The 15,888-nt window shown below is 45.3% G+C and overlaps 1 protein-coding gene across 1 annotated transcript in view; it reads right to left on the bottom strand.

The window, feature by feature from the left end:
- The window catches only part of Pole1 (DNA polymerase epsilon catalytic subunit 1), an 84,429-nt gene extending 68,812 nt beyond the window's left edge, over positions 1–15,617 (bottom strand). The window contains exons 1-16 of the mRNA XM_077707573.1: positions 15,423–15,617; positions 15,258–15,314; positions 15,029–15,155; positions 13,690–13,908; positions 12,560–12,705; positions 10,924–11,001; positions 10,626–10,758; positions 9,548–9,766; positions 8,732–8,817; positions 7,040–7,220; positions 5,822–5,893; positions 5,596–5,709; positions 3,685–3,897; positions 1,842–1,949; positions 1,497–1,625; positions 1,004–1,106 (exon numbers count right to left, since the gene is read on the bottom strand). Of these exons, the coding sequence (XP_077563699.1) occupies positions 1,004–1,106; positions 1,497–1,625; positions 1,842–1,949; positions 3,685–3,897; positions 5,596–5,709; positions 5,822–5,893; positions 7,040–7,220; positions 8,732–8,817; positions 9,548–9,766; positions 10,626–10,758; positions 10,924–11,001; positions 12,560–12,705; positions 13,690–13,908; positions 15,029–15,155; positions 15,258–15,314; positions 15,423–15,496 (2,059 nt within the window). The 5' untranslated portion in view covers positions 15,497–15,617. The remainder of the gene's footprint in view (positions 1–1,003; positions 1,107–1,496; positions 1,626–1,841; positions 1,950–3,684; positions 3,898–5,595; positions 5,710–5,821; positions 5,894–7,039; positions 7,221–8,731; positions 8,818–9,547; positions 9,767–10,625; positions 10,759–10,923; positions 11,002–12,559; positions 12,706–13,689; positions 13,909–15,028; positions 15,156–15,257; positions 15,315–15,422) is intronic.
- Positions 15,618–15,888: the final 271 nt, after the last annotated feature.

Here is a 15,888-nt window from a genome sequence, read left to right on the forward strand (position 1 = left end):
CTCATTTCTAGGTGCATTTTCTGATCGTCTGCTGCACCATTTGGCTCCGTACGTGAATCCCAAACGTGCGTTTCACTCTGCAGGTGGTTCCGTCATTTCAACATCAACTTGCGCTGGCTCGCACGTCCAAATCAGCCGCCATTTTCCCATAGGCGAAAATCGTTTTTATTTATTTTCAGAATACACAGGTAAGTACCATCGTTGCTCCCGGTATCAAACAAAATAGACCACAAAATGCGACCTTCGTGGCAAGTTTGAGCGCGAACAGAGCGGCGGTTCGCTCAGGAAATTTTTTTAAAGTGTTCCAGTTATCGTCGCAACACCCTGTATGTGCCTTGTGCTCCCAATGCCAAAGGCGGTTGCTTATCAGTACAACATACAGCTAGTGGAAACCTCAGGCGTTGTGGCTCAGTTTGCTATCTCCAGATGTTCGAAAAGGAAAGAAGTAGTTGCTTATGTACACATAGTTCTAGTTGCAACAACTTACCACACCCGGGAGGGGGGGGGGGGGCGCTACCTTCAGAGGTGCGCCGAGAACAAACGCAGTTGTATTTACCACATGAGTGCAAACAAAACTTGCATACTAGAGGAAAGGGTGCCTTTTTTTATTCTGTGTCTAAGTTAGGGGAGAGAAGGTAGTGCGGTCTGCGTCGGGTGGCTGCAGCCATCTTCTTTCTTTCTTTTTTGCAACCCAAAATCGATGCCCCAGCCGCACCAGTTGATCAGATAACCCGCCAAGAAAAGTGCACTATAAACGGCATTGTGCTTCGGGCAAACACATTATAAGCGGTACGCTTATGCATTGAGTTCTGTGACAGGCCTACCGGTGGCCAGGAAGACCCGCATTATATCTGGTCCCACACTATACGCGGTTATGTTATAGACCGTCTACACCGTAGTAATTAAAATGACCAATTTAAGTTGTTGGTGTTCAGGGGCCACCAGGTCTGAAGTGGGCCAGAAAAAAGGACACCTCCATTTAATTAGGAGAGCTGTCACTGACTGTATTCCCCCCTCCATGTCCATGGCATGGATCTGCGGCACGTGGCACCGGGCTTGTTGAAGTCGCAGGCCGCACAGTCAGCTTCGTCCACCATGGCGGAAGGCTGGGACACCCAAAGCAGGCAGAAGAAAGCGTCAATCAAGAGACAGAAAGGAGGGGATGTGGAACTAGAACACAAAGCTACTGCAAACATGTAAGTGAAGCGAGACAAGCAAGTAGTACCAACCAATGTAACCAATAAGGGTGTAGTTAAAGGAACTGCAAACACTGCTCCGAAGCAATAGCCGTCGGGCTACTCACAAAACAACTGACTTTACGCCAAGAAGCCTGCCTGTTGTACCATCCATGCGCAACATCAACGAACACGTGGCTGACGGCATCAGAGAGTCGACATTGAAACTTTTTTCCAGCCAAAACGTTTACCAGGGTCTTGCTACAGCATATAACAAGTGCAATGAGATCCTCAAAGTGCATGAAATGCCAGGAGCCTTACCTGCAGTCGATTGGTGAGGATAATGTTTGGGTACATGGCTCCAACATCCAAGTGGTAAATGATGGGTTTCTCCAGCCTCGACGGAGTGTCGCGCAATGATACCAGTGCAGTCCTGATCTCTTCACACACCTGCATTTCAATCAAAAAATAAAAACATATTGAGCGGCCGCATAAATGGTGCACCTCTTTGCCACAGATTTCTTTTCCAATTGTTTACGTGAAGACCAGAGTACACGGTTTACCAGCATCCTAAGATACATCGCACTTTATACAGACCCCCAAATGGAGTGTCACTGCCAGCAATGTACATGATGAAGTTCCAAGAACAACCGAAGTGTGTAGTACCTCGTCAAAGTTGAGTACTTCGCTCATGGGCACTTTTTCTTCAACTTCGATGGCGTGCTGCATTGTCTTGGGCACTGAATCAATCAGGGTCTGGAATGCCTCGGGAACCTGAGAGGGTAACACGCCGCACATTATGTTCCAGTGCTTTTTTTCTGGCACCAAACGAATGCTGAATAGCTTGATAGAATGTGAAAGCACAGCACTAACTTACAGCATCAAGAATATAGCATCGAAAATACAATGTGCTTTTTATGTGTACAGCATTTATAAAAATTAAATATCCTCACTAGGTTCTGCAATATGGTAATTATTGCGCAGTTATAAATTACAGTGCTTCAACTACAGCTAAAGATAAAAAATGTTCACCACTTCAACCCTGAACAACGCTTGTAAAGATAGGGCTGAACACAATTTTCATTCAATTTTCCATGTTTGTGATCCCAACTAAAATGTTTGTGATCCCAAAATGGTGTAGTAGCACTTCTTACACAGAAAAATACGAGATGAGCTGTACACCCAAAGCTTGTAAACAATGTGCCATCTAGCTAAAGAATTAGTGCACTAAACCACTTAAGAATTGTAAATTTTGTTTCCATTTTATTGATGGTCACAAAAAATTGCTTGGCACTAAACTCCCCCAGTGCACGATTAAAGGGAATTGCAACAACATAAGTACATAAAAGATTCACAGCAGGTTCATAGACCACTTTCGAACGAGCATAACACATGCCTCACTGCTGCTAATCTCAGATGCAAATTCAAGAGGCTCTCAACTCAAACACGACGGCCGACAAAGCAATTTTCAAAACCATATTTTCGCGAGGTTATTACCCGTCCTCTGCTGACCTTTATCCATGTTAAAATGTTCAGTGTTTCAGAAAGTGATATTTCTGCTACCTATTAGTACTGTATTTGTTTATTTAGAAGCACGACTTTTGGACAGCTCGTAAAAACTTGATCTCCAAACCCCCCACACTTGCCAGCTCCTGCCTCTACTGTTGGAGTGGCCCCCAATTTCCCACCTCCACTCAAAGCGAAAAACTTGGTAAAACACGAGAGGCCCTCAACTCTGCACATCTAGTGCGCGAGCCTTGGCTTCAACTCATGCTTTGAGCTACGTTCACTTTGACACGCCAGCATTACTTCCGTCAAAAATCATGGTTTGTGGCAAATTTTTATTTTATTTATGTGCACACCCTTCTCACCACTAAAGCACAGTTGTCACTGCTGCTGAGAGGCAAGCCTAGAGCTTTCCAGCCAGCAAGAATGCACTTTGACAGCTTTGCTGCCAGTCACCCAGAGCCGAACTACTGCTTCTTTCTGAATGACTTTGCAACAACAGGCTATCTCGCACAAGTGTTGTTCAATGCACTGCACCAACACAACACCTTGGCTGCAAAGCACCGCCCACTGAAGAGCTCTCAACATGTACAGACAACCCAGCACATCTTAGTGTGTTCGTAACGTCGCATACGCGGATGTTATCACTTCTTTGCACCCACGAGCAAAAATGCCCATTGCAACTTAGCACGTAGCACACCCACACCTCAGCCACTGAGCCATCACTGAGAATAAACATGTTCTACGTAACAACCATCCCATCCTGACAGGAAGACACTCAGTTGCCAAGCTTCATCTTGTGTTTCCTGCCATGCCAACATAAAAGGAACCAAAACGCAGACACCACTGTGTGCCATGCCTTCGTTTGTGGACGCATGAAGTATGTTTAGAGAATAGCTGTTCTTTCCCTAAAGTGGAGGCAAGGTCTTGCCTTCTTGTGGGTGCAGTGCTCCCCCACAGAGCCGTAAAGAGCCCACAAGGAGAGAGAGAAAGACAGATTTACCAGGCGGAAGCGGCAGGGCAGGTCGGCGCGGAAGACGCCGGACTCGAGTGCCTCGACGTGCCCGCCCACGTACGTCTCCTGGTCCAAGACGTGGCCGTCGTCGGTGAGCTTGTTGAGAGTGGCTTCCTGCTTGTTGGGGAACACTATGTTGGCGTGGAAGGCACGCACCATCAGCAGGGCCTCGCACAGGGTGCCCGAACCCTTGCGCAGAACCTAGAGCACAGAGCACAGGAGGGCAGGGGGTTGTTGTTCCCAAGATGGACCAACACCTCACCTAGCTCCTTTTACAGTTGCTTTATGTTTTGTTTGTCAGGGGGGGAAGTCTCAGTTCTGTCCATTTCATGTCCGTTTCAAGCTCCAAGCAAGCCCTGATTGGATGAAAGCAGACAACCGGATATGGCGTAGCACAAGCAAGGTAACATCACTGGTCAGAGGACTCAGAAGTGCAATTATGTCATCACTGAAACGGACGCAAAATGGACTTTTCCAGAATCGACACAAACCAGAATTCCGCCCCAGACATGTCTTGGAATGCTATGAGGGAACAACCACCACTCCCAGGTGTTCTAGTGCATGGACACTGGAAGGGTCAATTTAAAAACAGGAATTTGAGCCGAGTTTGATGCACACTTGTTCAAGAGAATAAGCAAGATCCATTTGAAACCGCGCCTTGACAGCAGTGATTCAAATAGGGTGTTCACACTTGCAACCAATAGGCCCATAATTTTGTTTCTTTCTTTAAGCTTCAAGGAAAGGCTCACGAAGTCGTTTATCCACTCAAACTGCTGCCCCTCTCCGCATTGTTGAAAAAAAAAAAAGAGAAACGAAATTTCACAAGACTTCCCAAACACCTTCCGGTTTTTGGTCGTACACCTGATAGACAAAAACAGGCTTCAGGAGATGACACAACCACTTCTGGTAGTGTGTTTCAGTTGTACCACCGCACACTGTCATGTTTGGCAACGTGTTCCAAGCCCACCAGATTTCGTTTCCACAATTCACAGCCCTTCTCTGAGCCTCCATATATACGTTTGAACCCCTTTATGAGAGACACGTACCAGGGAGCAGTTTTGGCCTCTTATATGAGAGGTCTCTTATACGCAGGGTACCATGTTTTCACTAACTAATCAATCCGTAGTTCGATGTGGGCACCGAACTACTAAAATAAGCCCAAAGGAAGGCTACAGCATGTTGCAAAAGGCTTATTTTATGTTTCACCCCCAGAGTTCATGAAATAGTTCTGAATCTTTGTTTGCCTCATGACTGTATTGTAACTGTTTTTTACAACAGCTTCTACACGCTTTCTCTTCTTTCACTGTTTGCGGAAGATGAATCGCTGTGTGCTCTGGCTTGTTGGGCTTGCAGGACTCGACATCTGCAATGCTTCTTGATTGAAAGCTAAGATGGGGAGAGCACACTGTGTGCTTCCAATAGTCTTGGCTTGCGCAGAAGCCCGCATGCGCAGTCGCCCTCGTACGCATGGCGGTAAGCTTTAATTACTTCTGTATGTTGCATTTCCACTGGCAGGGCCTCTCGTCATCGTTTCATAGCTGACTAAACCACTGCGTGTTGGCTGAAGTTATAACAAATAGCGACTGCGGGTGTCTGTCGTCCCCTTTGATTCCACAACAGACACAAATGCAGTTAATGACTGGTGGCACTGCATCTGCTGTTAAAATGTGTGTTATAAACGAGATTGTTGACCAAAATTTCAAGCATAACTTTTCCTTTACAACCAACTATCTTCTACATCCGATGTCTGTTATAAAAGAGGTCAGTTTAATGGGAAAGATAGGGCGGCCATCCATGTGCGTGAACAGTGTTTCATACCCAATTGTCTTTCATATCCATGCCTTTTATAACAAGGTTCAACTGCACAGCTGTCCACAGTTGTTCTCTGCAAAGACTTACCTCATCTGGCTCCATGGGGATGATTGTGCAGAGCGCAAAGATGAACGGGTGGACGTACTTCATGTACAAATAGTATGTCGCCACGGCGTCCGACACAGAGTAGTTGGCCAGCACCTGCCGTGCAATGGGAAGAACGCAACGGCGGTCATTTCAATCATGTTCACGCGTTCAGCAATCCAGTGTTCCCGTAAGCTATGTTCTCGCACTGGACAACATCCTCTCTCACCTGGGGCTGTTCACTGGCCATTTTACACATGTCCTCCGGGTCCAGTTCCACGGGATCATACCTCAGCTTGGCCTGCACGGCAAGATGGAGGCAGCCAGCAAGGAACAGAGTGAGCACTGAGCAGTGATTGCCTGCAATAGGCAGGCCTTGTCTCAAAACCAACACAGAGCAAGCAAGCACCCTGTACCCAATGCAAAATGCTTCGTGGTGCACTGAACTGCACTCAATTCCCTTGTCAGCTTAACAGCAGTCAAGATAGTGAACACGTCATGCCAGATTTGTCGGTTGAGGTTGAAAGACAAGAATAGAAGTGGATATAGTTTATTAAGGAATGATGTGCTCACGGCCTACAACCATAAACACCTTGATGGCAATAGTGACAGCAACAACCCCCATTACACGAGTTCTCACAGGTTATAACCACTCAGTTTCACATTACAATGTTTAAAGGAACGAGCGCATAGCAGATGATGACGATACAAGGCTGATGTGCAGATTCTCTATCAATCTCGTCTCCGCCCGATATTGATGCCCCAAGTTGCCACGACAGCTCACAGTGGCGCAGCCACAGAGGGAAAAGAAGCCGTGGCGATGCACAGTGAAACAGTGCTATTAAATTCTTTCGTATGTATATTAGCACGAATGTACCGTATGTCACGAGAGTGCTGGTTTGGGCTTGTTGGTAGGACATTGCAAAAGTTTGGTACCGTTGACACAGACAAGGCAAGTGCACAAAGTGAGTGCCCCATGTGTCCACCACTCGCTTCGTCCTTGTATGTGGCAGCACTACAAAACATTTGCAAAGTACCGCAGCTCTGGCATTATCAGTGCAGTCCCACTACATCGAATTCTCTTCCTAACGTAGACTGTCCTTTTACAAATATGGTACTCCCAGCTGTCCTACAGGAATCCTGCTCTAGTAACTGAACCGAAATAATCTGTTGCACCATACCCCTGATATCGAAAGACTGCACCGCATGCGTGGGGCGCAGTGTGCAATTTGCTCTGGTTGGATTTCCGAGTTGCTCACCACTTTTTTTTTTTTTTTTTTTTTTACAATGGGTCTCTCGATTATGACCTATAACTCCACGATTGAATCTACACAAGGTTCCCTGAAAGTGCCGGGAAATGTGCAAACTCAGTGCACACCAACCCGCACCCACCCACCCTACACTGGCCAACCAAACAGCAGAGTGCAGGTGAGGGAGACCGACCGACCTTGGCGACAGCCTTGAGGTTCTGGCTGCCCACGGGCAGGTAGCTGTCCCGGCGAACCCAGTGCAAGCAGTCCATGTGCGCACTGGGCCGGCTCAAGTAGTGGCCCTCCCGGCTGCGCGCGTAGCCCACCTCCTTGTTCATCTCCAGGCCGTGCACCGCCGCACGTGCCTCCACAAACATCCTGTAAACCCAACGAGGCACGAATCATACTTTCAAAATAGCTGTGCCATCTTGGATACAAGTTTGGCTTGTTAAAAAGAATGCTGTGTGCTGACCACAGTGATGCCAATTTTACCACAAACTTCAAATGGTACCATTTTCGTCCTCGCACTGTGGCTCTAGCTTGGCAAGTGGAAAGCTCGTTTCTGATAGCTAAACGGACACCGAGGTAAGTTGGAAACATTGCCTAGTTCCAGCCTGGAATGTGTAGGCCACGTTCCGAGTTATTTTGCAGCCAACTTACAAGGCGCCATGAGGACAAAATGCAAGTTTGGTTCAGTAAACAGACCGCTTTGTCCCAATAACAGTGCTACCAACCTTATTGCAAACTTCAATCAAATCGAGATATTGAGGGAAGCACGTGAAGCAGTGGCGACTCTGCAGATTTTGCAACGACGTCACAGGATCTTGTGTATGCACTGCCAGCCTGGGTGATCATAGGGGGGCCTCTAGTTCCATTTGATTGTATCACTTGGATGCTAACATGCACTGATAACTAGGTACATCTTTAGTACTGGTTTATGGTACGTCACTTTGACTCATAAACGTCACTGCAGCACAAAATTTGAGTTTTGCAATACTTCTTGCATTTCTTCCGGTTAAAAGACGTCTTTCAGGGCTGAAATGGAGCTGAGTGAGTGGCCCAAGAGTAGTTCTTTCCAATTAAACCAAGCTGTAGTTTGGCTTCATGACCCCCTTAGAGAGAGACAGAATGGATTTAATGATGACAGCAATGTTAGCCGAATCGCTGCGTGTGGCTTGCTACACCAGATGACAGAAAAAAAATCATTACCAAAAGCAAAAATGCGGATGATGTGCAGAAAATTCTTACTAAGAAGTTTTCCACAAAACTATTTCAAGGCCTGCAACCACCTTTCCATCCGTTCTCACCCCTGCGGCATTCAAACTCTCTATTTTGCAACAATTGTTAGATCATCACCCACATTTATCTCCCCCACTCCTTCCTGTAAAGCCTTTGGGCATGCCAAGTATTAAAATAAATTAAATAATTTACTGGGTATGTTGGGCAAGTTCTCTAATTACCTCTCTTCTCTAATTATCAGTGTGGAAGCAAGCAGCCAGCTGCATAAAGCACTGTGGCATCATTTTGTATTAACAGCAGCAATCATAAAGAAAGCCTGACAAGCCATAGCACGTGGATGAGTTTACTTACTGAAGCCCTCATAAAACAAGGGAAGGCGTTCAGCTACAGGTTCTTTTACATTACGGCACAAGCTACACGTTAGATAAATGGCATTGTGTGATCAGGGATTTTACAAGTGGAAGATTGGTACTGCCCTCACACAAACATGGCAATACACAGCAGCACGCCTAGAAGCAAATGAAGCTAAAAAACAATTGACATCAGAGCAACTCAAAGGCTATAAATCCCGACGCTGAGTTACACTTACAAATGAACTGGAATGTTCGAGGCCCCTTTATTAAAAGCAATGTGAAAAAAGGGCAACTTGCCAATCAAAGTTGTCCCCGTTGTAGGTGACAATGACAAGAGGCTTCACCTCGATGATGTGGTCAAAGAATCTTTGAAGAAGAGCAAGCTAGAGAGAGAAACAGTATTAGTTCTCAGAAAACTTCATGGTAGTTACACAAAGAAAATTTGTTATGTATGCACGTCTTAATTCCATGCAGCGCATACGTTGGCTTCAAGTGGAGAGTTATAGCACTTTGGGAGTGCATACAAGACTAGCACTATACCGGACCTGTTTCAAGTAAAAATAAATTTCAAATCTGAAATCAGAACGAACATAACTCGTAATTTCCCTCTCATATTAAAAATTTTTAGGTCTGATGCCCCTTTTCCCCCCTTAACCAGTTAACCAGAGTAAGGACCACTTTAATCGACCATGCAGTTTATCACCATTAAGTTTCGGGTAGGGCTGTTACCTTCAAGCACTAAAGCCCCATCCAGAAATAAGGTACGTAGATTTCTCCTTTCCCTCATACATTCAAGCAGGGAGATTCCCATTTTAGTTTTATTTTCACACGCAGGAAAAGAATTGGTGAAGCATTTTTCTTTTTTTTGCTTCCCTCTGCCCGTTCTCACATGCAACTTAGACATTTCAGCCCCGTGCCCTCAAAGAAAATAATTTGCAACAGCAACGATTCAAAACAAGATGTCACAAGAACTATGAACTGCCACTGTTGCCTCCTTGGTCAACCATGGCTTTTTCTCAAGCCACTCAACTGTTGGCATAAAGCTCCCTTCAGCCGCAATGTCATACTGTCAGCATACAGCACTACTTGCCAATCTCGCACTTGCAAACTGACCTCGTTTGGTTCGTTGAAGATGGTGAACGGCCCTTCGAACTCTGGGCGCGGCGTGTACTCGAAGTCCTCCACATCGGCCGACACAATCTCTCGGTTGGTGATCAAGTAGCCCTGGCCATCAATCATGTACGAGATCATCATGATCTGATCTGAAGCAGCGTCTGGAAACTTCAGGGGGAGCTTGGTCGTTTCAATGTCATAGGCGAGAACGGTGACATCCTGGAAACAAGGAGGGGCAGGAGATGTGCAAACTATTCAGGGAGGAACGGAGCTCACAAAACCATGCTGATTGATTGATTGATTGTGGGGTTTAATGCACTGACGCTTCACAGGCAGCGAGGTGCACCGTAGTGGATGACTCCGGATTAATTTTGACCCCCTGGGATCTTTAATGTGCGCCGAAATCTCAAACACACGGCCTTTTTGCTTTTCGCGTACATCTCACAAACCAATGCACATCATGTGAAGAAGCATCACACGGAGTATTTAGGCTTGCTGTTCAAAGCATGGCAAGGCTGGCATAAAATCGAGCGTACAGCCGAACTGTAAAATAACTCGCCTCCCTTTTCAAAAACTCAAACCGGTATGCAGCAAACCTAAAAAGGTCATGGAAAACTGCAATTTAACTTTTTAGCATGCCAATAAGGAAGGTTATGTCTGTTATAGCGTGCTTGCTGCACAACACTTGGAGTGGGGTGGGTTTCTATATTTCTCTTACTGCTTACAGTCTACAAAAAGACAGTACAGTGTTTGAACCTGTGCTTGAAAGCAAGAAACTACAGGAAACGCCTTTGTAACCAACAAAAGTAGTTTTTTGACGCACAAACCTGCATTTCAAGAAGGAAATAGTACATCACATAACGTGTCTTTCTTTTCATCACAAAACATATTTTGTGCAGAGAAAGCTTCATGGTTCCTATACATACCATTTGGTTGAAAGAAGAGATGACAAGATGCGTGCCTTTATGCCAAATTCTGGCAGGGTTAAGCAAATGGGACCAATAAGACAAAAACAGCACGGCAATCAGCCTACAGGATTCACGGAGCTCTGAACAACGACAAAGAGAGCAGCACTCACGGGAACTTGGAGAATGTCCTCTCGTTTCTTGATTTCAGGTGCTTCATTTCCTCGCCCTCGTACCGCATACCAGAGACCAACAAAGATCTTTAAGTCAATTGACACTCGGATGTGGTAGGGGACATCGTACTCCCTGGTTTAAAATAAAAAAGACACAAGAAATAAGAAGATGGCTTGAGCGCAAAAAGTCCTCAAAACATTTTTTGACTTACGGTTAACTACGCCTACTTCATTCCTTCACTCGTTGCAAGGTCCACAGCAAAAAGAGGTACGAGAAGGCACTAAAGGGCCTACTCACCTGATGTCCACGATGTTCTCGGTCTGCTCTACGAGTTTCTTAGCAGATGTTGACCCCTCCGCATCACTTGATTGTGGCCTGGTGTGGAAAAAAAAAAAACTGAAATAAGGCTCACTCTAAAGTAATGCGCGATGAGAGCCTTGAGTTAATGTAAAACCACAACCTGCATGTCTAGGCCCTTTTTTTTTTTACCTGAAGGTGCTATGCTAAATTATCAGTGTTCAAAATTTTATGAGACCACTCATGTGCTCGAAACGTCACAATGGAAGAACTTAGATAAAGCTAGAACACCTCTAAGAGAGTAAAGTTAAATAAAATAAAGGAAGCGCACACTAACGTACAAAACTTGAAGGTAGTGAAGCTGTACGCTACCTTCACGACCATCATGACGGTTTAAATAAAAGATTGCAGCCGATTTGCTTCTTCACTGCCGCAACGACCGCTACTCCATCATTGTTGGTTTAAGTGGGAGCTTCCTTCATATTGTTTTTGAAGTAATAGTCAATGGACATCACCTTGGAGGGGCGTACGCTATGACGTGTCTTTCTCGTTCCGAGCAAGTGTTTCCATGATTACAGCGAATGCTGGAGTTTTTTTCTTTTTTGTGGGGGGGGGGGGGGGGCAATTTTGGCCAAATTCCTTGAGTGAGTATGCTTGGCTTGCAAACATGCGGGGCCGCTGGACAGTCGGCATGAAGCACACATATTCAAGCGCTCTGTATTTATTTGGGTTTTTTTAACTGCCAGGCGGTCGCCGTGAGGCACGCACTCACGTGTGCTCGGCCTTTTCTTACTATTTTTAACTGTGGGAATTTTCTAAACAGCTTCGTTGTTAAAAAGTTCGTCGATGCTCATGAAAGCTTGTTAAACAGCCTCCTCCCCCACCCCCCTATTTTTGACTCACTCCATTAAAATCTGTTCGACTTAGGTGTAAATTTGTAGCCACTCGAGAAAGCGTAGTCTGATGGCATTTTTTCTTTACTGCATGCACCACCCATCATAAGAAACTATGTGAAAGCACAAGCAGAATTTTCTGCTCTAGCCAGTATTGTCTTTATAGGTGTTAGAAAGGTAGCTTTAAGCTTGCACAATGCACAACTTTTCAAATTCAGCAATGTGTTCATTTAACAACATACACTAACTTCAGGGGTCAAATGAGTACCAACACCAAATAGGACTAATTTGTCAACAGAGCTGGAGAATGAATGCTCTTGCCACCACACACTGAAATCCATGCAGAGCTCAATGTTGCAAAGGGTCCAAATATATATATTTTAAAGTAGTAGATAGCACAAGCAATACGGCTACTGTCAATAAATTTACCAATGAGGCCTGATAACTTATGCCAACTGATGTCTGGTCAAAAAAGTGCATATAAAATTACTCGTTCTTTATGCAAAAACAAAAATGAGCAGCAACCCTTGCAGCTAAAAAACCCAATTAAGAATAAGAATGACCAAGTGCCCTAAACGCAGCCAGCGCATCATCTCTGGAACATGATTCAAACCCCTGTATTTAATGTGTTGGTAACTGAAACAATACCTCGCGCATGTTTTACTTAAGATAAGAGATAATCCCATGTGCATGTGGACCATCGCTGTGCTGTAAAACCAAAAAAAGACTGCAGCGAGAATTACCCCAAGACGTGTGCCATCGACGAGCTCTTCCGCTCCTGGTTTTTCCTGACAGCAGGGAGCAGCTCCTTGCGAACTTTGAGCAGGTCGTTCACCGAGAGAAAGAGAAGCTTCAGGTAGGTTCGCTTGAGCCCCACAAGGTGGTTGGGCTGGGCAGACGGCAAGCAACCAGAGAGGGTGGGGATGAGCTCAAACCACACAAGTTCTTTTCCCCCTGACTCAACAAAGACACAAGCGGAAAGAAGTAGACAAACCACAGTGATGAAACCACAGTCCACTTCTTCCTGCTTGTGTCTGTGTCTAGTCTGCACTACTTCAAGACATTCAATAACCGCTAACAAATAACGCAATTGTCGATGCCCTAGTCACAAAAAAAATGAACACACTTGGGCAAGAGTTTGCTTAAAAAATGTAATTCTAGAGATAAGAATGCTTTAAACAAAACGCAGCTGTACACATAAAGTTAACATGTGCCCAATACAGAACAGGATGTTGGTATACGGGCACATGAAAGATTGTTCAACGAAAGTAATAAAGAAACACTGTGGCAATAAATAATAATTTCTGTGATCCCCCAGCATAAATACCTGCATGAAGGGTGCAATTACATCGTTACAAGGCATGCTTTTCTTGCACAATGGCCCATACTCAATACACCCACAATTATTACGCCCGCTTTTGCTTCTTCCCAGCAGATGTCAACTACTCCCTCATGAAAGCCAATAAAGCGCGACCCACAATACAGCGCAAAGATATTGACAAAACCGTAAAATCCAATCATTCTAAGTGATTAAAGTTTTATAGGTGCAATAAGAAAATTGAGAAATCTAAGGAACTTGACCGTTATAAGCGATACAGTCCAGCCCGCTTATAATGAGCACATCGGGAAACGGAAATCAGTTCGTTATATATGGGCATAATATATAGTTGGGTATTCGTTGCAACTGGGTTCGCTTTATGTGGGCTATACTGTATATTGTTATATTTGGCATTGTTATAAGTGCATTACACAGTACATGAACATTTTGTTGTTAAAGCTAGCAAATCTTATGCGGATACTTTTATTTTCTCAAAATCATTGCGCGATTTGCGGTGTGCATTATGGAGCACACAGCAGCATTGCTGAATCTCACCAGGTCGAGATCTTCTTTGGGGCACACATCCACTCGGGACAAAGTTCCCTGGTACTTGCGGGTGAGGAACGAGATGACCTCTTGCTCTGTGCCAGGCTTGGCCGCAACGTAAAAGTACGGCTCAAAGGGCAGAGACACCTTGAACCGGCTGCCATCCTCCTCGATGAAGTAGTAGTCGACAGCGCTGATGAGCCGCTTGTCTTCGTTCAAGATTTCAGTCTTTGAGGGGAGCGTGGCATAAACAGGGACAATTAGTGCGTGCAAGTCATATACACACAAAAAAAGTAGCAAGCCCTCACAGCCAAGTTCCTGCTAACCACGTTCAACGTAAAACGTAGAAGAACTTGGGTTTCGGCTAGTTGGTATCGGTGACCCACAACTTCGTGTAGCACAAAAAAAAAAAAAAAAAATGAACCATGTTTAAATTTACGTCTGTGTTTAAATTTGCGGCATTTCCAATACAGCTCAGTTGTAAATTAGCGCTTGTGCCCGTCTCCTCTTTCTGTGCTTGTCCCTTCTTTGTGCTACACGAGTCATCGACATAAAGGCTGTTTATATCATCAAATCAAACTAAAAATTACACCATAATGATTGATTGTAGGGTTTAACGCGCCGACGCAATGCAGGCAAAGAGGCGTGCCATAGTGGAGGGCTCCGGATTACTTTTGACCACCTGGGGATCTTTAACGTGCACCGAAATCTCGTACACATGGGCATTTTTGCTTTTTGCCTCCATGAGGAAAGCGGCCGCCACAGCTGGGAATCGAACCCGCGCCCTCATGCTCAGCAGCACAACGCCTTAGCCACCGAGTTACCACGGCGGGCACACCATAATGATTAATACACTCTGCATAAATGGCACTGGTTAAGGTGCTGCTGATAAACTGCAACTTAGGGAAGTTCGGAGCAGCTACATGCAAGTGTTGGAGCTCTTTGGAGTGCTATATAACCGCTTTTGGGGGACAATTTTCTTTTAATGGTGGTCAGCCCACATCGAATAATGCCCGTAAATTATTAAAATCTGGACAACGAACAGCCAGAAACTGATCGCAACTTGTTTACTTAGAACAACATTGATGCCTTTAGCAGGCTGCACACTAAAGTATCTGCAATTCCTCGTTGAAGCACCTTCCTCTGAAACCCCGGTGTTCGGTTTCTCATTGTACGCGCTACAAGTAGGCTCTCACAATGGGTTGTAAAGCGGATGCGACACTGGATTTCCGGGGTAGGGAGAGATTTACAGAGGCTAACGAGACTCCAGTCAATAAATTCAAATACTACGGAGGACAGCGCAGTTTACCTTTTTTACAACTCGCTGCTCGCAAAGTCGACTACATACCGGATGAATGTTGATCAGCCAGCCGATTCTTTCGGTTCCTTCACGATGCCTCTCAAATCCGAACTTGGCATCAATCTCATCGTTAAAAAGCGACTCCGTTAATCGTCGCTCCGATGTGTCTTCCCTCCTGGAAAGTAAAACACGTAAACCTGAAACCTTGCGGAGACGACAGATCCCGAGCGCGCGGACGAACAATCGGAGAATCAAGGGGGTGCAAAAAGTCACTTACCCTGCATTTTTGTTATCATCACCGTTTTTGGAGAACTTGTCGAACTTGAAACGACCACTGTTTTGGAGAAACACAGTTAAAATCCGTAACCACGCGCATTTTGTGGCAACTCGTACTAGCACACGTTAGCTTCAGGGAGCTAGGCGACAGCAAGAGGTTCCTCACCCTGTATTTTTGCCGTCATCCTTGCTTTTGGAGAACTTGTCAAACTTGAAGCGACCACTATTTTGAAGAACCATAGTTAAAACATACGAATGTGCATAGTCAGACCACAAACTCGCACATTTTGTAGCAGCTGATAAAAACAACACACGTTGATGAACTCCCGCCAAATCGTAGGCACTTTCAGCCGCTGTTCCGGTTGGAGCGCTGCCTGTGCTCCAACGAAACCGAAACTGTTTTTGACGCAATTCGTTGATTCACTCTGCTAAGGCTGCTAAGGCAGCGTTGACTCTGTGTACCATCACGAGAAGCTTTCCTCCATGACGAGAAGAAGCTCGTATGCCCCCTCATTATGTCCTGTGGCAAAATAAACGATAAAGAAAGACAGAAAATTTGCTGACAGAAGCAGGAGGAGGAACGAACGTTTATACTGAGTAAAACGGGAGCTGTTGGAGTTCACTCTCGCGTC

The sequence above is a fragment of the Haemaphysalis longicornis genome, unplaced genomic scaffold (genome assembly GCF_048455015.1).
Source record: "Haemaphysalis longicornis isolate Haplotype H1 unplaced genomic scaffold, Haemaphysalis longicornis Haplotype H1 scaffold_4, whole genome shotgun sequence".
Classification (NCBI taxonomy): Eukaryota; Metazoa; Arthropoda; class Arachnida; order Ixodida; family Ixodidae; genus Haemaphysalis; species Haemaphysalis longicornis.